This window comes from Pleuronectes platessa, chromosome 2, assembly GCF_947347685.1.
Source record: "Pleuronectes platessa chromosome 2, fPlePla1.1, whole genome shotgun sequence".
NCBI lineage: Eukaryota > Metazoa > Chordata > Actinopteri > Pleuronectiformes > Pleuronectidae > Pleuronectes > Pleuronectes platessa.
In genome coordinates this window covers 8775408-8796916 of record NC_070627.1, presented here as the reverse complement: position 1 = coordinate 8796916, position 21509 = coordinate 8775408, and the positions used below count along the sequence as shown (strand labels likewise).

General features: G+C 41.9%; 1 protein-coding gene across 9 annotated transcripts in view; it reads left to right on the top strand.

The window, feature by feature from the left end:
• Window positions 1–21509, top strand: part of tox2 (TOX high mobility group box family member 2) — a 113627-nt gene that overhangs the window by 83186 nt on the left and 8932 nt on the right. For 7 of the 9 annotated variants that reach the window (XM_053430259.1, XM_053430251.1, XM_053430242.1 and 4 more), the window contains 2 exons: window positions 14553–14813; window positions 16247–16477. In XM_053430259.1, coding sequence (XP_053286234.1) covers window positions 14553–14813; window positions 16247–16477 — 492 coding nt within the window. The remainder of the gene's footprint in view (window positions 1–14552; window positions 14814–16246; window positions 16478–21509) is intronic. The other 2 variants (XM_053430276.1, XM_053430293.1) reach the window with 1 other exon arrangement.

Sequence of the window (21509 nt, the reverse complement as noted above, 5' to 3'; positions counted from 1 at the left end):
CCTTCTAGTTAGCAGTCATACAGTTGGTTAGCATTTTAGCTGGGTTTAAATCAATGCCTGTTTACATGGAACCTGCTGAGGAAGTAAAATGTAAATAATGTACTTTTTATTTACTGAATAGTTTTCATTTAACATTTGCATTAGCCAAATATGTAATATCCCTTCGAAATATGCAAAGATGTGGAGGATTTGTATATATGGGAGATCCCTCGAGTAATGGTCATAACATATGCAAAGATTTTTGTGTTCTAGGGTTTAAAGGTCAGAATTTCACAGCTTCATATTTTACTTGTTATCGACTGATATCATAAACACACACAGAACGGGCTTCGCTCTGCAGCTGCGCCTTTCTGGGAATTTTATAGATCACCACTATGCAGTTAATAATAAATTATAGTATATTTTATATTGTCCTACTTTTTTTAGTCTGAGGTCTTATCCTGGATTAACAAGTCAGCAGCGCCCTTTAAGGAAATAGAATATATTCATATACATTAAATACATAGATGCATTTCAATGTCAAGCTGTTTTTATTATAGAGATCAAGACAAACAACAGCCGTCAGCAAATAGTCCAAATATAACCTGATAAACATCTGAAATATAACATACTATATATTATATATAATGTTGGAATATGCCGGGCTACATATTGGATTCATGTGTCATTTATCTTGATATTCATTTCACATTTCGGTCATGACCTTTCCCGTGGAGACAGTGGTTGATTGGCCAGTGTTTCGCTCGGCACTCAGGATATTTGTTACTGCTGCCGAGGACCAGAGTCGGTGGTTTTAACAGATTGAATGCTGCAGGTCGGGTGATAAAAATGCATGAGATTTGAAATGTTCGGCTGGCCTATGATCCACATGCATTTAGAGGATACGATGCAAACGCTGGCAGCTGCCGGTGTTTACATCGAGGCGGAGACACAAAAGCAAACATGTTGAAATAAATTAAAGCTTTTAAAAAAAATGATGTTTTGCAAGTAAACCTCGCAGATCTTGATATTTGGAGATAATTCAATGTTTTTAGAACATGGCTGGGAGAGAAGCAGCTCGGCCAGATAGGAGGTTCTTCTTCAGCGCTGTGCTTCGACTCCACTGCTAGAAAAAGAAAAAAGAGAAAACGAAAGCAGCATATAAAGCAAACTCAGAAATTTCTAAATCAAATAGTCTCTCCGGCGAAGCTACCAAACCGTGGCAGAGGTTCATTTGTGCTGAGAGCGGAGTGTCTATTAAATCGGTGCCTCACCTTGACACAGTCTGCTGAGCAAAGTAATTAAGCAAACTCTGCAGTTCAAACATGAGATGCTATCATTTTGAATACCTCACTTGACATTTATAGATAAATAACAAGGGTTAATTCCAAATGGAGGCTGTTTTGGTGGTTAAAAGATAGAGAGTGTGAGTGGCGTAGTATGTAGATGGAAGTGGTGTTTTGCTGCTGCTGCTGCGGCGGCTGCTGCTGTTGACATTGTACTGTAAGTGTGGGTCCAAGTGTGTCTATGTATTTCTGTGTCTTCACTATAAACAATATATCTTCTGTTGAAATGGATCCACTACATCTGGAGGTCAGGCCTTATATTCAATCTTGAGCACATTGGGGGAAAAAAAAGAGAAAAAAAAATCCATTAGGGTTCATCTTTCCTGCATCAGCCATTCTATTGTGGTGCTGCAGTGAGATCTGTTTTCATCAGGCAGATTCAATACGTGAGCTGGGCAATGAAAAGAGCGCAATAGAGTTGGATGAAGAGAGGGAGGATGGAGGGAGGGAGGGAGGGAGAGAGAGAGAGGGGGAGAGGGGGAGAGGAGGAGGGAGAGAGTGGGGGAGGCAAGACGAAATTGCAAAGAGGTAACTCTTATTCAAAATGAGAGTACACCAGCAGTTTTCTGTACCTCCTGGATTTCATTATTAGATATTTTAGAGATAATTCAGTTGAGTGAAATGAGGTTATTCTGTCTCCACAAAAGCCTGAGAGCCTCTGGTCTTTTAAATGTGTGCCTACACGATTTCCAGCGCGAGGACGTCTGAAAGTGCTCCGCTGCAGGTACAACAATATAAACATAAAAATAAATAGGCCGATTATGTAACACACGCAAAAAAAAAGGGAAGAGGATTCAGAGGAGAGTGGTATCGCAGCGGCAGTCCATGATTCTCAGAGAGATGTTGGAGTAGATGGTGTGTGTTTAGTTTTAGGTGACAGGTTGAACCACTGGACTAAATGGTGTTTGGATGGAGATCTACCAGTGGATCTGACACTGAGAAATGACTGTGGAAGCTGATAATACAAAAATATCAAGTTAGTGAGAAATAAAGAACAGAAAAAGAAACGAAGGAGGAGACAGATTTTGTTAAGATTTTCTAACAAAGTCCTACAAATTCAAGGGAAAGAACAACCTGGCAGTGTAATTCAGTATTTACCTAGGTACTATAATTAGGTACAATGTTCAGGTTCAAGTCAAATGCACCACAGCTTCTGTCACTTTGCAGATTCAGATGAAACATATATTCATGTAAATGATTATACATGATTAAAGTCTACCCAGCACTATATAAAGTAATTGGTTGAGTTCCATCTTTACCAGCTGATCCATTAAAGTGACGAGCACACCACTGTTTCAATTCACAGTTATATAATATACATCAATCCGAAATGGGTAGTTTGGCATATTGTGTACTTTTACTTCTTGTACTCTACCTTTATTTAATTGGCCAATCGGGTACAAATGTTATTCCGACTTTTATTAGTGAGAACTTCTGAGTTCATCCCTCATCACTGGAAACTTGTCTAAAAGCAGAGTCATTACAGAATATGCTCAGTAAATAACTAAACCAGCTGCAGGTGCCAAACGTGGCTGAAACAGGAATAAATAGTGGGACTGTTTCCAGCCACGGATCCGTTTATATTTGCTTTTCTTGTCGGTATTTATAGCAGCACCATGGTGTATGTGGAATGCACAGTTTCTGGACAACACTGGAGGACTGTGGCACGGAGAACTAAAAAAAGCTGCATACGGCTTTGAGTGCAGAGAAAATACTGAATCAATGAATCGATCACACGTTTTTAAGTCAGTGGTTCTTGTCACTTATTTTCTTTGCCTACGATGACAATGTACTGATTATCTTTGTAAACAAATAGGTTGAAAATACCATTTTAGGCAGGTGAAAGAATTTCTAACATGTTACCAACCAGATAAAGGCCGAACCAGAGACATGGGGTGGGCGGTGCTTGTATCGTGGTGACATCACAAATCTACGGAAGCCCTGAGAGCCCATTTAAGACACAGTTCCTGAATACAGGCTGGGTGCACTTCGCTGTTGATTTAGAGTTTCGATACTTTCGCTATATTTGTAAGACCCAGGCCTTATTTTCTAATCAAATAAGATGTGGAAATCTTGCTTTCTAAAATAGGGGACCTTTCACTTTCCAATCAGGTTTATATTTTTTGGTGTTTTATGATTTCTCTTTCCTCTGTTGACTCTGAAAACCTAAAAAAAACATAATTCTCTGTTCCCTTTAAAAAAGAAAATTTCACTTTGCTGATGTGCCTTGTGTTGTGGACTGAAGCCCCTTCTGGTCGAACCTGATATCTTTCAGAGAGCTCTTTTCTCTGACGCTCTGTTGCACTTGGCAGGGCATCTCTCTCTCTCTCTCTCTCTCTCTCTCTCTCTCTCGCTCTCTCTCTCTCTCTCTCTCTCCCTCCCTCTCTCTCTCTGTTAATGCCCGCACTGTCATAGCATCTACAAGTTCCAAAACACATTAGACATTTAATAGCCGTGCTCAGGTTGCATTGATCGTATCAATACAGCCCAGAAAGATACCCATCTCTGCTCTGGACTCCCAAGCATAGTGTCCTCATTGTTGTATGTTGCCCCTTTGTTTGCACTAGAACTCATCTATTGACAGAATATTGAATAAGCGAATGTATAGATATATTTATATGAGCCTCACACTTTGCATCTGCTGTGCATTATGAACAGAAAGGCTCCATATTCCATTATGGGGTCTTTAACATTCACGTGACCTGAGCCTGCAACTGGAATAAATTATCTTTGATTACCTATATTTATTTTTTCATGTTCGTCAATGATGCGTGGAACTTAGCCATCATCAGATGTTTTGAATATGTAACAGATGATGAATGTATCATAAGCCGGGGGTTGTTATGCATAGAGGCTGTGCGTTAGCAGAAAGAGCCACGTGCAGCCTCGGCTCCATCAAACTCCCAGGTAGTATCTGTTATTTCTCCAGAACACACGATGGGAATCTGCCTGAGGAAGGGTCAGTTCACTTGTAATGAGGGTCGTGGCACCCTGAAGATGTGCCAGCTGTATTCATATTCAAATTCATACTCTTAATTTCTTTTGTTGCAACGTTTAAACGGAGGAATTTCCTCACGAGCTCTTTATCTCCAGTTGTTGAGGTTAATTATCGAGTATTAATCCCTCCCTGATTGTCATGTTAAGTTGCGTGGATGCCTGCGTTTCTCTTTTCTCTCCTTTATTTTCCCCCACGAGGTATTAACAGCTCCTGGCAGGTGCTCGCTCTTCAAGCCCGTGTGAATGAAATATGAGCTGCAATGTCAACTGAACTTGTCACAGACAAGCTTTGGTGAATTAATGATAAGAGAGCAGAGGTGTGTTTTAATGTGTTCTCCCTCTGACGGAGGGTCTTAGCAAACGTATTATCGCATACTGTACACCTGCTGGTTTTTGTATAAACATGGAGGAGAGAGAGAAAAGGTGGATAAGAGGATACAGGGATGCATTTGTAGAGAAAAATCTTGGACATAATATTAAGTCTGAAGGATGAATATTATATCAAGCAGACGGTTATCAAGTGAGTGTTCTGAAATATTGTAATTAAATGTGTTTGGACTTTTCCAATATGGACTTTAAATTGCTCTTACCTTTGCCTTTAAAGACTCTCTGCTCTTTGGGGCTTCGCCTCTTTCTACACTTTTCATTCAGATGAAGAAAACCCATTTCTCCTGTGAAAGACCTTCATTTTCAGTCATTTTGAAAAAGGATTAGAGCGTCTGAGGGAAATGATGGAATGTCTGTCTCTTTTTAACACAGTTCAACAAGCCCAGTGATAGAATGGGGCTTGTATTAGTTATTCCAATGTTGATTCAGGCACAGATGATTTTGAATGATCAATGCCTTGTTTGATGGCCTCTTGAAATCCGCAGGAAAGAAAAGGGAGGGCTGTTCTTTCAACTGCTTCCCCCTCTTTCACTTTTTTGTGATTATTTATTTTCAAATTGTCCCCTGGGCTAATGTTCCATTTTGGCATTTCACACCTCCCTCTCCCATAAATGAACCATCACAGCCATAAATCACTGGACAAACAGAGACTTGTGCAAACCCTGAAAGGCTCAGAGATTTATGTAACACATTCATGTTTTCCACTTCCTCATTTTAGTACTCCACTGGTATAGCCTAGCTAATAAAAGGTCCTATTAATATTGCCTGTTGCTTAGCAACGGCAGGCAGCAAGTAATAGCATTCTGTGGAAAAATAGATGACCGATAAGGAAAAATTCAATTCTTTTCTCATCTCCTGGGAGAAAGTGCCTTATTTCTCCGGCAATGTGATATGAAACTGTAGTTGTATATTAAGAAATATCTTAAAGGAAATGTAGGTTATTTTTCCAATTTCATCATTTTGGGGGGATTTTTATTGCAGCCTGATGGCAGCTCATCTCTCTTCTCCACCTCGATAAAGTCAATTAACCTATCAGATTAAGCTAATCAGAGGATAAGGTGCCGATTTAATTTCTCTCTTTTTAATTGGAAATCCTAAAGAGACGGTGTTAATAACACAAGCACTGAACTTTAAAGAGAACGGCTCCGTGAGACAAATTGCATTTCATTTATATTGCTGGTGTAATTTAAACTTGCTTTGTGTACCGGCCAGTTTGTGCAGCTGGGAGAGCAGAAAAAACAACCTTTCCTAATAACGCTGCTTATCGCCCTGATCACAGGTAACAGAAGAGGATCTCTACTGTGGCAATTTTCAATTTAGATAATTTATCACGTCATATTTCAGAAACAACTGAGTTGTGTTATCACACACGTGTTGTTGTCATCGTCCTCCTCCATAATGTAGATGCGATCAACTGTGGCATTCAAGCACAGAACAGAGGCAAAAGAAACAAAGGCAGCTTCATCTGCAGCACATACACAGTGATATGAAGCAGATCCATTGATAAGGGATTTCATATTACACTTAGCCAGGGGCCCCTGCTGAGATTTATCATGCCATGAAATCGTGTCCATATTGCACTGTGCCCCATCTCAACCATCCATCAGCTCATTCTGCTTTCACCACCAGGAATATTTGGCCCTGGTGGCGGTGGTGGAGCCGTCCCATGTCATCTCACTCAGGGACGTCTTCCCTGCTCCGCCGCCAGCCACCGGTTCAACATACCCCCCCCCCGCCGCCTGCCAACGTGCACAAGAAAGGCTTGAGCCAGGGTGATTAAAACACTTTGTGAATTCATGTAGTGCTGCGACCGTCCGAGACAGGGAGATGTAAGCTGCAGGCAGAATTCACAGGCTGCCTTTCTTAGCAGTTCCTGCTAATGAGAATGACGTTTAGAGAGATTTAGAGCCCGTTGCTTTATCAGATGGCTGATAAAAATATACGGCTGATTTATCTGTTTATCACACACATATCAGCGTTTATGTTTTCCGATATGAAAACGTATTTTTTACAGAATAAACAAGTAAGAAAAACAGGAACATTTTACGTTTGTTTTCTATGTTACGTGGTTTTATTTGTGTTGTCTTTTTATTTACATTACATTTATCCTCATAAGGGTTTGATAACAACCTCTTAGGAATCATTGCCAATTTTTTATTGATACATATCCGCCCCCAAAAAATCCATATTGCTCCGGCTCTACAGATATTATTAGATGAATGTCAGTTTGAATTTGATATTAGAATTGAAACGAGTGCCGGGTCAAACATCTCAGCAAATACACAAAGCAAGTTTATTTATTATTATTTATTTATATTTTCTGATCTTTCCTTGTTGACGCGTGCAGTTATCTTGCAGTGGAGTAGACACAGCTGAACAATACATTCTGGTAAAAACCTGTTCACTTGTTTCATTCTCCTTTTAAAAAGCCAGGTTATTATTTCTACATCAGCAAAAGAAACTGAAATAATGAGCCTCCAACTACCTCAGCGGAGACATTACAAAACCGTTTGCTGGATACAAATCTACACACATTCATTTGTGTGTTAAGTGACGACTGTTTAAAGCTGCTGCAGAACACGGTGAAGATAAGTTTCTCTCAGAAAAGTGTGAAGTCTTTCTCCGGACACATGCAAATCCCCTCATCATGACCTCACACAGCACACACTGTACCGGCTGCAGCTTCTTTCTTTTTTTCATGTGTGTGCTCTTTCTTGTTGTTGTGTTCATTATTTCTGCATCTACATTCATGTTTTTTCGTTGTTGTTGTTGTTGTGTGGGTGCACGGTCGCACCCGCACACACACAGACACACGCGCACGCATATATACACAAAGTGGGTTTGACACGGCAGTCAGGAGTCTCATTAGTGGGAGCAGAGGAGCCTTGCCTTCTGCTGTCAAGATTGTGTGTCCCCACCGCTCCTCACAACCGTCTCCTGCATGTCATGTCAGGCGAGGCTCTGATTCTCTGACGCCGTGCTTTGTGAGGTGAGCTCAGAGACACGCCCGGGCGGAGAGAGAGAGAGAGAGAGGGGGGGGGGGGGGGCAGTAAGGGGGAGAACGAGAGAGAGAGAGAGAGAGAGAGAGAGAGAGAGAGAGAGAGAGAGAGGAGACAGTAAGGGGGAGAACAAGAGAAAGAGAGAGAGAGGGAGGAGACAGTAAGGGGGAGAACAAGAGAAAGAGAACGAGAGAGAGAGAGAGAGAAATAATAAAAAGGGAAGAGGAACAAGAGACAGACCTGAAGGGGGGGGAGATAAATAGAGGGGAAGAGAGAGAGAGACAGAGAGAGAAAATAAAAGCAAAGTAGGTTCTGACATTAGCAGTAATGAGGAACATGGAGGACGGTGCCGAGGGGGACATCATGACATTACTATCTGCAAATCAACCACTGCCTTGTTGCTGCCACAGATTCACTGGGAGAGGCGTTCAGGGTGGTACCGTACTTTACAAATCACAACCGGGAACATGAGCTTCTTTGTGCAAACGCTTCCAGCTATCGTTGAACAACAATAGTAACATAATAATAATTATAATCATCATAATAATAATGATATTAAGCCACATAATGTACAAACTACAGGGAAATTCCAGTAAAAGGGACTCTATAATAAAATGTGACCTTTTTTTACTCTAACTTTTGTTATGACTTCACTTTTGTATGTCTGTGGATATGTGTGAGTGTGTGTGTGTGTGTGTGTGTGTGTGTGTGTGTGTGTTTGTGTGTGTGTGTGTGTGTGTGTGTGTGTGTGTGTGTGTGTCTATTGTAAAGTATGTATGGCACAAGTTGAAAGTCATAGTTTCTGCATTTTATGAAAATGTCAGATGCGTTGGCTCAGAGTCTGTTTGGCTTTGAGAGATGTAGAGATCTGGTGTTAAAGTCCATTTCAACACTTTCGACGTTGTGAGAATAAATTGCCTTTTCTCTCTTTGAAAGTTTCTGTCGAGACTCATAATTATTTCCTCATGCTGCTGCTGCCGCTGCTGCTCTGTAAGGTATTGCTGTTTTTCTGCCAGATTAATTACTTGATCACAGTTCAGCACTGGAGGGGCAAGAGCAGCCATTTAGCCTTTTTTTGCTATTGTGTTTTTGACGAGCGTGTAATTGGACCGATTGAAAGTGACCCGATAGTGTCTTGTTTTGGCAACACGGAGAGCGACTGCCAAGCTAATAAACAAAATGAGGTTTTAATACTTGCGTCGCTAAAATTCACTTGGCTGAAACTACACCTGGATCCCAGCGTCACATTACATCTGAGTCAAAGTCCCCTTGTCTCATTGCATTACATCAAATGAAGTCATCTTTAAAAAAAAAAAAACACACAAATTCTTAACACACTCACACACGCAGGCCCTCCGCTGCCCATCATATCTCTTCATGTAGCATCTGTCTGATGTCACAAGTAGGCAGGGGCAGCGCTTTGCCTCTGCTTTCATACTTAAGTAGCGTGTGATTCATAAATCCACTCTCTTATTAATTCCCCTCAGCTTGTGTAAATGACCCTCCTGGGTATATATAAGCTTGATAAACCAAAGACATGGTTGAAGGGACAGAGAAGAGAGAGAGAGAGAGAGAGAGAGAGAGAGAGAGAGAGAGAGACAGAGAGAGAGGAAGGGGAGCGAGGGGTGAGGGCTCGAAGGCTCTTTGAGGAGCGGCGTTGTTAGCACTCTGCCCTCGGGGTGAATGAGAAGTAGCTTTGAGGGCTGCGAGGCCCCGGGTTGGCTCCCCCACCTCAAGGCGTGTTTACCACGGCGGCGCTTTTGAAGGATCAGTCTTGTACGCGCCTCTAATTAAAGCTGTCACGGCTGGGTGCCTGCAGGGATAATGTTCTATTATTATAGTCATTTGTTTCAATTAAACGCTGGGTGATTTTACAATAGCAGCCGTGAACCTGTGTGAGTGAGCCATCACTCTAAACAAGATGGTTCCAGTCAAGCAGCGAGCGGGGAGAGGAGGGGAAAGTCTTAAAACGCGCGGGAGCGATTGATCTCCGTGTATTGAGAGAGGGCGGGGGGGGGGGGGGGAGACATGTCGGAGTGAAACACATCAGCAGGTGATGGTAAATACTGGATGAGATCATGCAACGCTGCGTGGGAAAATAAAAACTCCATCGCTACCAACTAAATTTCAGCTTCCATTTACATTTTGAACTATTGACTCCAGCTCTGCGGCCGACTCTGAATTTAAAGAATTGACAAAACGCTGAAGATTTATTCCAGATGGGTCTAATAAGTCCAAACAGGAACACAACGGTTATTGATTCCTTAGCGTGGAGAGACGCTTTTATTATGATGCCAGCGCGATAAAGCTTTGCATCGCAATCAAGCTGCTTATTGAAATGATAAAACAGATGCCACTCTTCTATACTCATCATGAGGACAAAGCAAGGTTAGCTGTTTTCACCCTCCTCCTGGTGTGAATCTCTCCTCTCTCTCTCCCGGCAGCATATGCAGGGGCTCTCTCTCTCTCTCTCTTCTCCCCTCCTCTCATCTCTGTGCTGGTGGTCAAATCCCCTTAGCTAAATCAAATGGTGCAGGCAATTGGAGCGGCCGTGAAACCATTTCAAAGGTAAGGTCAGCAGGAGCAGGGGAACAATGGCTTTGTGATATTCCATCTCGCGCACAATGTGCTGCACATAATTGGAAAGCCTTTGTTATTTGACTCCCATTTGACTATGATGTACAAGATGTGAATACAAACACGACAGGCGTGGCGGCGGCGGTGGAACCCGTTCACACCGAGTTTCCTGGCTTTACATCACAGTTTAGGTCGGCCCGGCTGCTCATCACCGAAAAGCAATATCTTACTGTCCCCTCGCTAACTTTGGAGATGAATTTTGGTACCAAGGTCAATACATATTTTTTTATATCTTTCTCTTTCTCCTTTTCGCTCTCTCCCTTCCTCTCCTCTTTTTACTTCCCCTCTCCTGTGTTTGCAGGGACCTGACTCTCAGGGGACTTTACAACAAACAGCTCAAAATGCTGCAGGTTTAAACACAAGAAGGACGATTCCCCACGAGATCCCAGAATCCAAACTTTAGGAATAATCTTAAAAAATTCAAGTTAAGGCCACTATACTGCTCGTGTTGGTAGCTTTTGGTCTGTAGCTGTACCAGGACGTTGTCTCCAGTGTGAGTTACTACAGACAGAGAGCAGGGACCAGCCCCCCCCCCCCCCCCCCCCTACCCCCCTTGACCGGCCCGCTGGATGATACCATTAGGCATTAGCATACTGCACCTATGGCAACCAGCAACCTTTGTCACCTCATTTCATAATATTTGTTCAGCAGTCGGTCGCTCTCTCTTTATTTAGATCAGGGCCTGATGGCGCCCGGTGATAACTTCCTGCTCCCTCTGTCTCTCTCTGGTGAACGCAGCAACTCAATGCACTCTGGGAAATGTTTTCTCAAAAAAAGGGACCTTTGAATGAATATTAGAATAAATTATAAGAGCTCTAGTTGTTTGGGTGTTATGCTTTATATAAAGCTGCTTGCAGTAAGGGAGAAAAAGATAATTGATATATTTCCAAACGATTTAACACTTTTAGCTTATGACTCATACCAAAATGTAATAGTTTATTGTTAATATGGGTTAAATATTGACTTGAATAAATCTAAGTTTAGGTTTAGGTCTATATAATGTTTTCTGAAAACTAACCTCTTTGTTAGTTGGGAACAGAAAACTCTAATGATGAAAAATGAACATAAATAACAGCAGAAAAATACCAAAAGATTCTAAACAAATCAACAATACTGCAAAAAAAATGTTTTGCCCCTCAATCTCCTCATCTCCGCCTTCATTTTCTTCCAGAGATGAATTGCTATAAACGATATATAGGCGACAATATACGTCTCAAATCAATAAGTAATAGGAGCTTAAATAATTTAAGGGTTTTTTGTTATCCCTGTTATCCCAGACAACCCAGTACCCACGATGCACTGGTGGCGTGGCACCTTTCCGCCTGATGAACTGGGCTCTGTGCACGTCTCCCTCTTGTTTATATTAAACATGTTGTGGCTCAGATTAAAAGGTGACGATTTTGCCTGGAGGCTGTTGCTATGGAAATGCGCCGGCTATATCTATGATAGGCCATTCATGTTTGATTAATTGCTTTTTCAATGCTTCTTGGTTTGTGAGGAGAAGGACCCTTAAAGAGCAAGTCCATGGAAAATGGAAAATTAATGGATTTCTATTTTTTTCTCCTCTTTCCCCCTTTTTTTCGTTTCTCTCTCCTCTCTCATATTTCTTTTTGCCGTCTTACCACTGGGTTTTCTGCCGGAGCTGTTTTTCCTCATGTTTTAAGAAGTACAGCGATGGTGTTTTGAAATTTGATTGGAGGTTGGAGATAGCTGCGGATGGGGGAGGTTACAGCGTTGGTTATTTGAAATGCAAAAAAGGAATGCCTTTGTTCGTGGCAGGCTTTTGTGAGCAGCTGCTGAGGCACCGAATATAATGTCGTGTGAATATTATGAGTTTTCAAAGCAGGCCACAGCCTCGTACAACATTACTTTGTTGTGCATTTTCATTCTAGGAATCTACTGGGGCCAATTATGATTAGAGAGCCGAGCCTTCATCTCTGAACCTCTACTTGTGTTTATCAAGACCTCATATGCTCGGGCCCTTTCAATTTTTTTTTTTTTGCGAGGCACTAATGTGTAATGTATTATTTAACTCATAAATGTTTAAAAGAGCTAACAAATGCTAGTTCATCACTTTCTGATCTGTAAATTGCCAAACATTCCCATTTATGCCGGCATTAAAAGCATCCTTTGGTCTGCGCTCGTGTTGTATCCTGATGAATCTTGGAGAAAAGCTTTTGATGTGGTTATTATTGAAGATCTTATGCGGCTGCTAAAAGCGGCGAGAGTGGGATTCTGTAATCAGTCTGAAGGATGTTCTCCAGCGAGGGTCAGTCTCCATCTGCGAGCACCAGTTTGGTTTCTGTGTTTTTTTAACACGCCGGTAAATTCCAATTTCTCTCCTTCGCACATGGTGAGAATAATATGTATCTGCAAAGGGGTTGATAGGGTTCCTGATCAATACCATGGATTCAATGATTGCTCTATCAGGTGCTGCAGATTCCTGCAGGCCTCTCAACAAAAATTCATTTTCAGAAGCAGGAGCTGATGTTTTCTTCCACTTTTAGAAGAAATCAATAGACGTTACGCATCGTACCTTTTTGCTCTGAGAGTCAGCTTCATTGAAAATGTATCATTTTAGTTAAGTGGTGATGGAGCCTCTGTGTTAAATGCAAGAGTTGTCTAGACATAACGTTTCCATGAAGTCTCAAACGGAAGCTGAGGAAAAAATGTAACGAACAAAAAAAGATGATGGAGCTGCAAGTAGATCTTTATAGACAACTATAGTGCGGTCATGTGATCTATTGTTAATATAGGAACGTGACTTATAGCTCCTCAATTGAGGATTTAACTTGTTCTTATTGCCAATTTGGCAGAGATTTGAAAAATGCATTCTCAAATAAGCCCAAAAAATGTTATTGTTACATTGACGTGTCTCTTGCATGATGCGTCAGTGTAAGTGTTGCTGCCAAAAGGAGCTGTTGTTCTGCAGCGCCTCCTTCATAAAGGATTGTCAAGTCAAATATCATATGCTAAAGGAAAATAAGACAGGAAGCACTGACGCACCTTTTCTCAGCATTAGGAGAATTTGGACCAGTTCTCATCACGTCTGCCACTTCGATACTTCCAGGTCATTTCACTAATTTCCCTCAGTTCGGAATCTTCCCGAGCAGAAATGTTTCTGGCCCCATTTTAGTTTGAAAACTCCAGGGCTGTGTTTTAGTCTGGATGAGCGGAAACTGAGATGTTTGGAAACGATGATGTTTACACTCACAACCACTTGATGTGATGGTGGATCCTGATCATGGATCGTGGAATATGATTACAACCAGAATGCGTGATATACAATATGCCTACTCACATACTCTTAATACCATTAATGTCAATAGCTCCTCCACTTCAATCGTCATAGCTGCTCCCTTCATCTCTATCAGACATTTTATTATGTATACATTATTATCATGTAACATTGACACACCGTTCCATCATAATATAATTTGTTGCTTCTGATCAATGTTGTAAAACCATTATTTGAACAATCTGCCATAAATCCTGTGACCAGCCGGATTCACATTCCTTCCTGATTACACGCATATGCCCAGTGTACGTGATCGGTCATGTGACGTATGTTTTCAGGCGTGTAAGTATCGACGCTGATTAAATCTGATACGTGGCCAAAACACTCATGTGGACGGAGATCGTTTTTTAAACAAAAATGTCGCAGTATGGATGTAGCCGGTGTCTCGCAACAAATCCCAAGTGAGACTTTAGAAAACACAACGTTCTCTAGATGTTCTCAGCGTTTAGGGAGCAACCACTGCAGGTTGTTGTGTTTCTAAAGTGAAGTTGCAGTGAGATGTGTTTGTCGGCTTCACCCGAGATTTTGTATCTTCTTATTTTTACTTTTTTATAGCCATTTTTCTTCCACTACCAAGGTCAGTGCTGAACTCAGGTACCAAACTGATAAACTCGGGCACAAGCTGCTTATATAGTGTTTGTTACCGTCTGAAGAGACGATTTCTAACCACCGGCCTTGATTTCTTTCCGCTCTGTCTAGTCTCCAGTAGACATATTTCCCTCTTTGCAACTCATCTAATTCTTTTGTAAAATGTTTTTATTAGCGTTACTACTTTTTGTCAAATTTAATAATGTCATCTCCACTTTCAAATAACTGCATATTTGGCTAATTGGCAAACCTTTCTTTTTTATTTTGATCACAATGAGCGGAGGAGAAGATAGTAAAGCTGGTGTTCTTCTCTCACCCCAGATGCAGGAGATGGCTTTGCACCACCACCACCAACAGCAACACCGTCACCAGCACCCGGGCGGCGCTCATTACAACCCGGCCCATAACCACCCCCTGATAAACAGCTCAATGTCCAACCCCATGAGAGCCCTGTCCCAGCTGAACTCTCAGGTCAGCCGCAGTGCGCTGCCTCACGGCTCCCCCTCACCTCCCGGAAGTAAATCGGCCACACCCTCTCCCTCGAGCTCCAATCAGGAAGAGGAGACTGATCCTCACGTGAAGGTACTGATGATGTGGCGTGTGGCTTGTAGTTGTGGAGTAGCAGGCGCGGGCTTGGCCGATGGTTTGCATGTTAACTGCTGGTGTACTGGTGCTTCTGTTATATGGTGGCCTGGAAAAAACTCGGACTCGCTAGAAGAGTTCTGCAGGAGCTGGCGGTTAGGACGTTAAGTAATGTTGTGGCACAATGTCATTTTGAAAAGAAAATTGCTTCGAGACATTAAGTTGTCGATTTCTTTGAATTTTATACATTTTTTCTTTAGTCTGAGCAGCACATTTAATTCAAAAAGCTAAATTTAGGAATCAGAAATTCACCCTTTTCCTTTTATGCAAGTTAATTTCTCCGTCAGACCGATTTGATTTCCAATTACTCATTTGGGACTTGTTCACAGCCCAATGCATGTTTCTAAGTTAGTTGGCTAACTACAGTATATATTACATATAATGAATAACTATAGTTGCACACACATGAGAGGACATGACATACTTTCCCATGATGCATTTGTCGGAAAAGCACATTTTTTACATATTCTAATAGTTGGATCATCGGCGCAGATGCAAGGCATTGGCAGGCGTGTGCTATTTTGTTATCCACAGCCTGGCTTGTAACCTACCACTGCTTCATTTAAATCACCCGTTCGTTTAAATTGGAAGAGAACGATACTTGTTTACTTTCATTTGCTTTATGTAAATCTGTAAAAGTGTTCTCATAAATTGCCCCACAACCGATGTCTCTGCGGATTTGCTTCATTTCTATCAGGGCGAGTGTGAATGAGAGTGTAATTTAATCCGCCACGTCCGCAGTGTTTCATATTCATCTGTGTATTTAAATGATAGGTCGCAGTGATACACTTTAACAGGAAGGGGGGCGGGGGGGGGGATCCTGTACTTTAAAAAATATATTTTCCAGCCTGTACGTCTCTGCCGTGCGTCTCACTGTGCATGTGAATACAAATGATTACCGTCGCTCCTATCAGTAAGTAATTCCATTTGCTCTCTCCAATTCATTCGCAGACCACATCAAAGCCCGGGCAGATACAGCAGGCGATTTAAAATTCCTTTCACCCCTTTGCAATGAAGAGTCAGAATTTATGACTTGCTGAACAACTGAAAAAATTAAGATTTGAAAGGGTTCGCTAAATTCAACTATAACCAATGTTATTTTTTTTTGACAAAGTAGAGGCAGGAAAGAAAAACTGTTGTCGCTGAGTGTGACTGTCACTGAAACATCACTGACATATTCAAACGCTGACTACACAGCTATTGAGCAGGGAGATTGAATTATGGATTTAATGAAGTTTACATGCTTCACCCAGACCCCGTGCTGAAAGGATCCATCACAGACGCAATTATTCATTCCAAAGGCAGATGAATTGTTCAACCTTGTTCCTCCACGTGACAATAAGCTGTTCTGTGTTTGCGTGTTCGTCTTCCAGATCACAGGCGAGAAGCGGCCATCTTCAGAGATGATGAAGCCCAAACCCAAGCCCCAGAAAAAGAAGAAGAAGAAGGATCCCAATGAGCCCACCAAGCCTGTGTCCGCCTACGCTCTGTTCTTCAGGGACACCCAGGCAGCCATTAAAGGACAGAATCCCAACGCCACCTTCGGCGATGTATCCAAGATAGTCGCCTCCATGTGGGACGGACTGGGAGAGGAGCAGAAACAGGTTCGTTCCTCTTTTATCTTCCTGTAATCGCCAGTGAACGAGATTCATGTAGCAGATCTATTCCAGGAATAGAGACGTCCTTGAAATTTTGTTTTAATGCATTTACCGCTTTGACAAATGATTGTCATCATCAGTGGATCTGCTGGAAAAGTCCAAAGCTCAAGTATTTTCAGTTTATTATCATATACGACAAAGAGCAGGATGAATCGTCCCATTTCAGAAGATGAAATTAGGGGACATTTGGTAGTTTTGCCTGAAAGAAGTACTAAAATGTTTATTCAGTTATTAAAACACATTTAGATACTTTATCTTGTAGTTCACTGACCAATTACCCATTAAGACCGCAGATAAAAAAAACTCTCTACAACTGAAGAGTTAAAAACGACTGGTGCAGAGACTTTACAAAAACTATGAAGCAGATAAAGATGAAACATATATCTATTTTTTAATGATAGCTTTCATATTTGGCTTTCATTGTAAATCTTTGCCATTTCCATCAACTCAATGAAAGTTACTGAGATGTTCCCCATCTTCCTCCTTCTCAAACATATCTCTGCTCAGCAGGAGCATTATCTCGGTCTAAATCTTCTACCTGCTTCAACATCGCTCCCCTCGCTTAGATCATCAGCCATGGTCAGAAATGCTCCTTTAAAAACTTGGTTGCAGGCTAATACTGCTAACAAACTACATTTCCCATAATGCATTTAGCTTTTGTCGCACGATATTCGGCGAATCCCAATTTATTACATCAATGATCGTAGGCATCTAATCTGTCTCTAAATGGAGAAACATGTAAATGTTGCACCTGATCTTAAAGGTGTAAGTCTCATCTGGTCTTAATGGGTTAGTTGTTTATCATCTCAGCTCTACGTGCATTTTTTCCACACAACAAACTGGTTCAGGATCAGTCGTCTGGCCTGTGTAAACGCAGCAGAAGTCATTTAGTCGAGTCGATTTGATTTCACCGAAGCTTTAAACAAGCACATCATTGGTTTCACTTCGGCGTCGCACACCAACAGACAAAGTCAAAGAGGAGGCTGTGTGTTTGTGATGGTGTGAAATGAATGGGAAATGAGACAGTCTGGTGATCATGCGCAGACTCATATTTTTAGAATATCCAGTCGGGCCGCAGCCTATTGGGTGTCAAATAAAAGCCCCTGTCTCCATGACAAAGTGCAGCCCATTCTCCTCAGCCCATCCGTGTGTGTGTGTGAGTGTGTGTGTGTGTGTGTGTGTGTGTGCGTGTGTGTGTTTTTCTCCCAGCAAACCTACTTTATACGCCGGACTTTGGAGGCCGTCTGTCCCTTTTATTTGCAGTTAATTTTTGCCGCCTTCACCGGGGCTCTTCACCATGAATCTTCATTTCGCCACTGACACCCTTGAATGTGAATTCCTCATTTCCTGTCCTTTTATTTATATCTGTTGCCTGGTGATTTGATCATGCTGGGAATACAAGATTAGCAATTGCCTTGTCCTTGGTTTCGCCTCAAGGACATCTGCTCCTGAAATGTTATTGTTTGTGCTTCTTAACCCTTCGTGTCCCGGCGTCTTTTTCAACTTAGATTTTGCACCAGAGAAGAAGTGCTCTCTCTCTCTCTCTCTCTCTCTCTCTCTCTCTCTCTCTCTTTCTCTCTCTCTCGCTCTCTCTCTCTCTCTCTCTCTCTCTCTCTCTCTCTCTCTCTCTCTCTCTCTCTCTCTCTCTCTCTCTCTCTCTCTCTCTCCCCCTCTCTCTTCCCCTAAATGCATTCGTCCTTCCCAGTTTTTTACCTGAGATCGGAGAAGGAAGCTGAGAGAAGGGCAGCTCCGCCATTACAAATTTGTCTATTTGTCGCAGCGTTCCGCGGTTAATTTTTTGATTTGTTTGTGCACTCATGTGTTTAATCAAACGTGTCACCCCACACGGCAGATAATTAACTTGAGGTAATGATGTCATTATGGAATGAAATGTACCTCCCTGTCTGGGCAATAACGCTGTAATTGTTCTAATTATTCAGTCAGTGACCAGCACTGTCACTTACTCCTGCACAACATGGATACACTTGATAACTGTGTATTTACAGAGTGGACCCAATGTAGCTGTGGCATTTAAATTCTTTGTTTGTTTCTTTTGTTTAATATGAGTCTGGTAATAGACTAATAGTTCGTCGTCTGCAGGGCTTTTTATTAACATGTTAAAAAATTTGAAAACATTGTGTTCATCCTACCTGGTTTATTTGCAGTGAAGAATTCATAGTGGATGTTTTTCATTAACTAAAACAGAATTTGCTTTGTTATCGTCCACTTGTGTGGCTGATGTTATTTTGTCATACATTGCATGCTGTGAACTTTTAATCGGCATCTTCAGGTCCAAGTTCACACCTTTACAAAATAAAAGCTCAGTAATTTATCTCAATATAAAGCATCGCAGCAACACTTCATCTGTAGACGGCTGGTGGCGATTTGACCGGCGGTTTGACCCAGTTGCAGACCCCCCCCCCCCGCCCCCACTGATGGCTACAGAGCGCTGGACGCCTGTTTGCTCAGATTTAATAATATTCAACGTATCATCCGGATCGCACCAAACTTCAACCCTGCACTCTCCTGCACCGGTATGAGCATGAAGCCGATAAGTTGAACGGTTTCGAGGAGATTTGCGTTCCACATAGACACAGACAGACAAAACTTTCCATGACAACGTTTGACTACTTAATGTAAAGCTTTAAACGTCTAGCCCCCCCCCCCCCCCCTCCAGCTCTGGTCGCTGCTGTTACTCCTTTTTAGTCAGCTGCAAATATGACTTGACCTCAAAAAAATTCTAACAAAAGGTTTCTCAGTGGTTTACAGTAGTATCAGATGTACTTAAAAACATACTAAAAGTTTACCAAAGTTTGACTCCAAGAAAGGCCCCATTTTCAAAATGGCCACCGTCAGGTCCTTTAAAATGACCATTACTCCTTTGTTAACCTCCTAGACCAGGAATACTGGTGCCTGATACATGTTTTGGCCATTTAATATTCTAATTAGCATATTTGCATGATAGATGAGTGAAAACAAGTACATTTATATATTAAAGTAATTGGTTACAAGCATATATATGCGAAAAATAAGTCAAATTCCACTTAAGTAATTGCATATTTCTCTTTTTTCATATTGTTTTGCCTTGTGTTGGTGGTTTCTGTGGTACATAACCATTTTTTTTATTCCAATAAACACTAAACTAATAAGAACTGTGTGGTACTGTAAAATTAGTCAAAACAGGGCTGCCACGTGAAGGCTCAGTACCGCTAACCCCTTTTCATTTTGTGTGTTTTATTTTTTTATTTTACCTTTTTTATAATGCATTTTTTTTTGTCTTTTGTTTTTTATATATTTTTTAAATACTTTTCTTATTTATACACCTTGCAGTGTGACCTTAATTCACCATTAGTCGTCACACTCTTCCTCCCATTGAGGTTGATTATAGTGATTCTCACAATTCCCAATTTGACATGGTCCACAAGCAGGCATGCATGGTAGTCCATATGCCCTGCAACTGCACCGTTGTGTTTTGCAGGCAGTTGTGCAATTACAGTGTATCATTTGCAGGAGGCTTTCTGGGGCAGCAGTCTTACTAGTCATAACTGGCAGGAATCGGTTGTCCACCAGTTTCCATCCCCAATCCACTGGGTTGAGGTCACCTTCCTTTCCAATCCACACCATGATCTGGAAGTAAACCCTTTGGCAGTGGTATTTGGTTGCGGACTCAGTTGGAGGCAGACGTTCTGGGCCAACAAATGATTTGGCAGTGGCGATTTTCTTGCTAAAAAGATTGTAACGCAAAGAGGCAAGTGAATCGCTACTCTTTCCGCCAAACAACACTGCCATTGCCTTGGTCCCATGGTCCTCTATGACATTCCTTGCTTGATGTTTGAGCAGAAACACATTTGCACAGGACTGGATGGTTGACTCGCCATTCACGAGTTTCTGGAATGCTGTCTGTTTGCCAACACTAAAAATGCGTGAAGTTGTATCACATCCTGTGAAGGCGTGAACAAACAGCAACTGGGAACACAAGTCACTATCCAGGACTTGTTTCATCTCACTGATGTTGTACACCTTAGTAGCTTTGGACTTGTCTGAACGAAAATAGAGGCCTCTATTTTTCGTCCCAGCATAGAAGAGGAGAAGAATTAGTAAATCTGTATCCTCCCCTATCAAGGTTGTGGGCTGATGTTCTGAGGCCTTGACTGCAGCTTTGACAATGTCCACGTCTGCGTCACCTGGAGCATTGATAACAGAGCAGCCCTTCTTCTCCAGCTCCTCGGTCATAAGATGGATAAGTCCTTGTTTGTTGCAAGATCTGGAAAGTAAATCATCCTTTCTTCCCACAAACTCAGTCTCTGCATTGAAGTTAACAATGGGGTGAGTGTTTTCACCACGTCTCTGATGCGTATTGTCTTTGATGGATGGACCTACTCTATAACCATCAAAAACGACTGTTGCTTTACCGTAAAGGCGTATGGTAAAGTCTGCATATGACTGTGCAATGGCACCGTAACTGTCACCCTTTTTCCATGCCAAGCGGTGAACCAGGGAACCACCATCAAGGACATAATGCTCAGTTGCTGGGATGGAATCCAGGACCGTTTTGTTTGATTTCTTGCTTGAGAACTCAATGATAGCCTGCGCTAGTTGGGGCTTGTTGGCTTTACGGAAGATGTCCCTGCCTTCAAACAGGGCTGCAGGAAATGAGCAGAGCTCATAGCTCATTACATCTTCCAGTGAAAACTGCCCAGTTTTCGACATGATCAGGAACCGTTGGAACAGCAAAGCAGGATCAATGGTTCGGTCTTGGGCAACTTTGACACTGGAGTCATCTGCAAGGGTTTTTGCCCGGTCTTTCCATTTGAAGGATATTCCAAAAACAGGTTTTCCAATCATCAAGCTATTAAATCCGGTTAGCATCATTAGCATTTGTTTAAAACTCTTGCGTTCAAGTTGACTGATCATCTCAATATCAATGTTTTCACAGACTTAAAAGTCTTGCACATGCCCCCCCCCCCCCCCCCCCCCC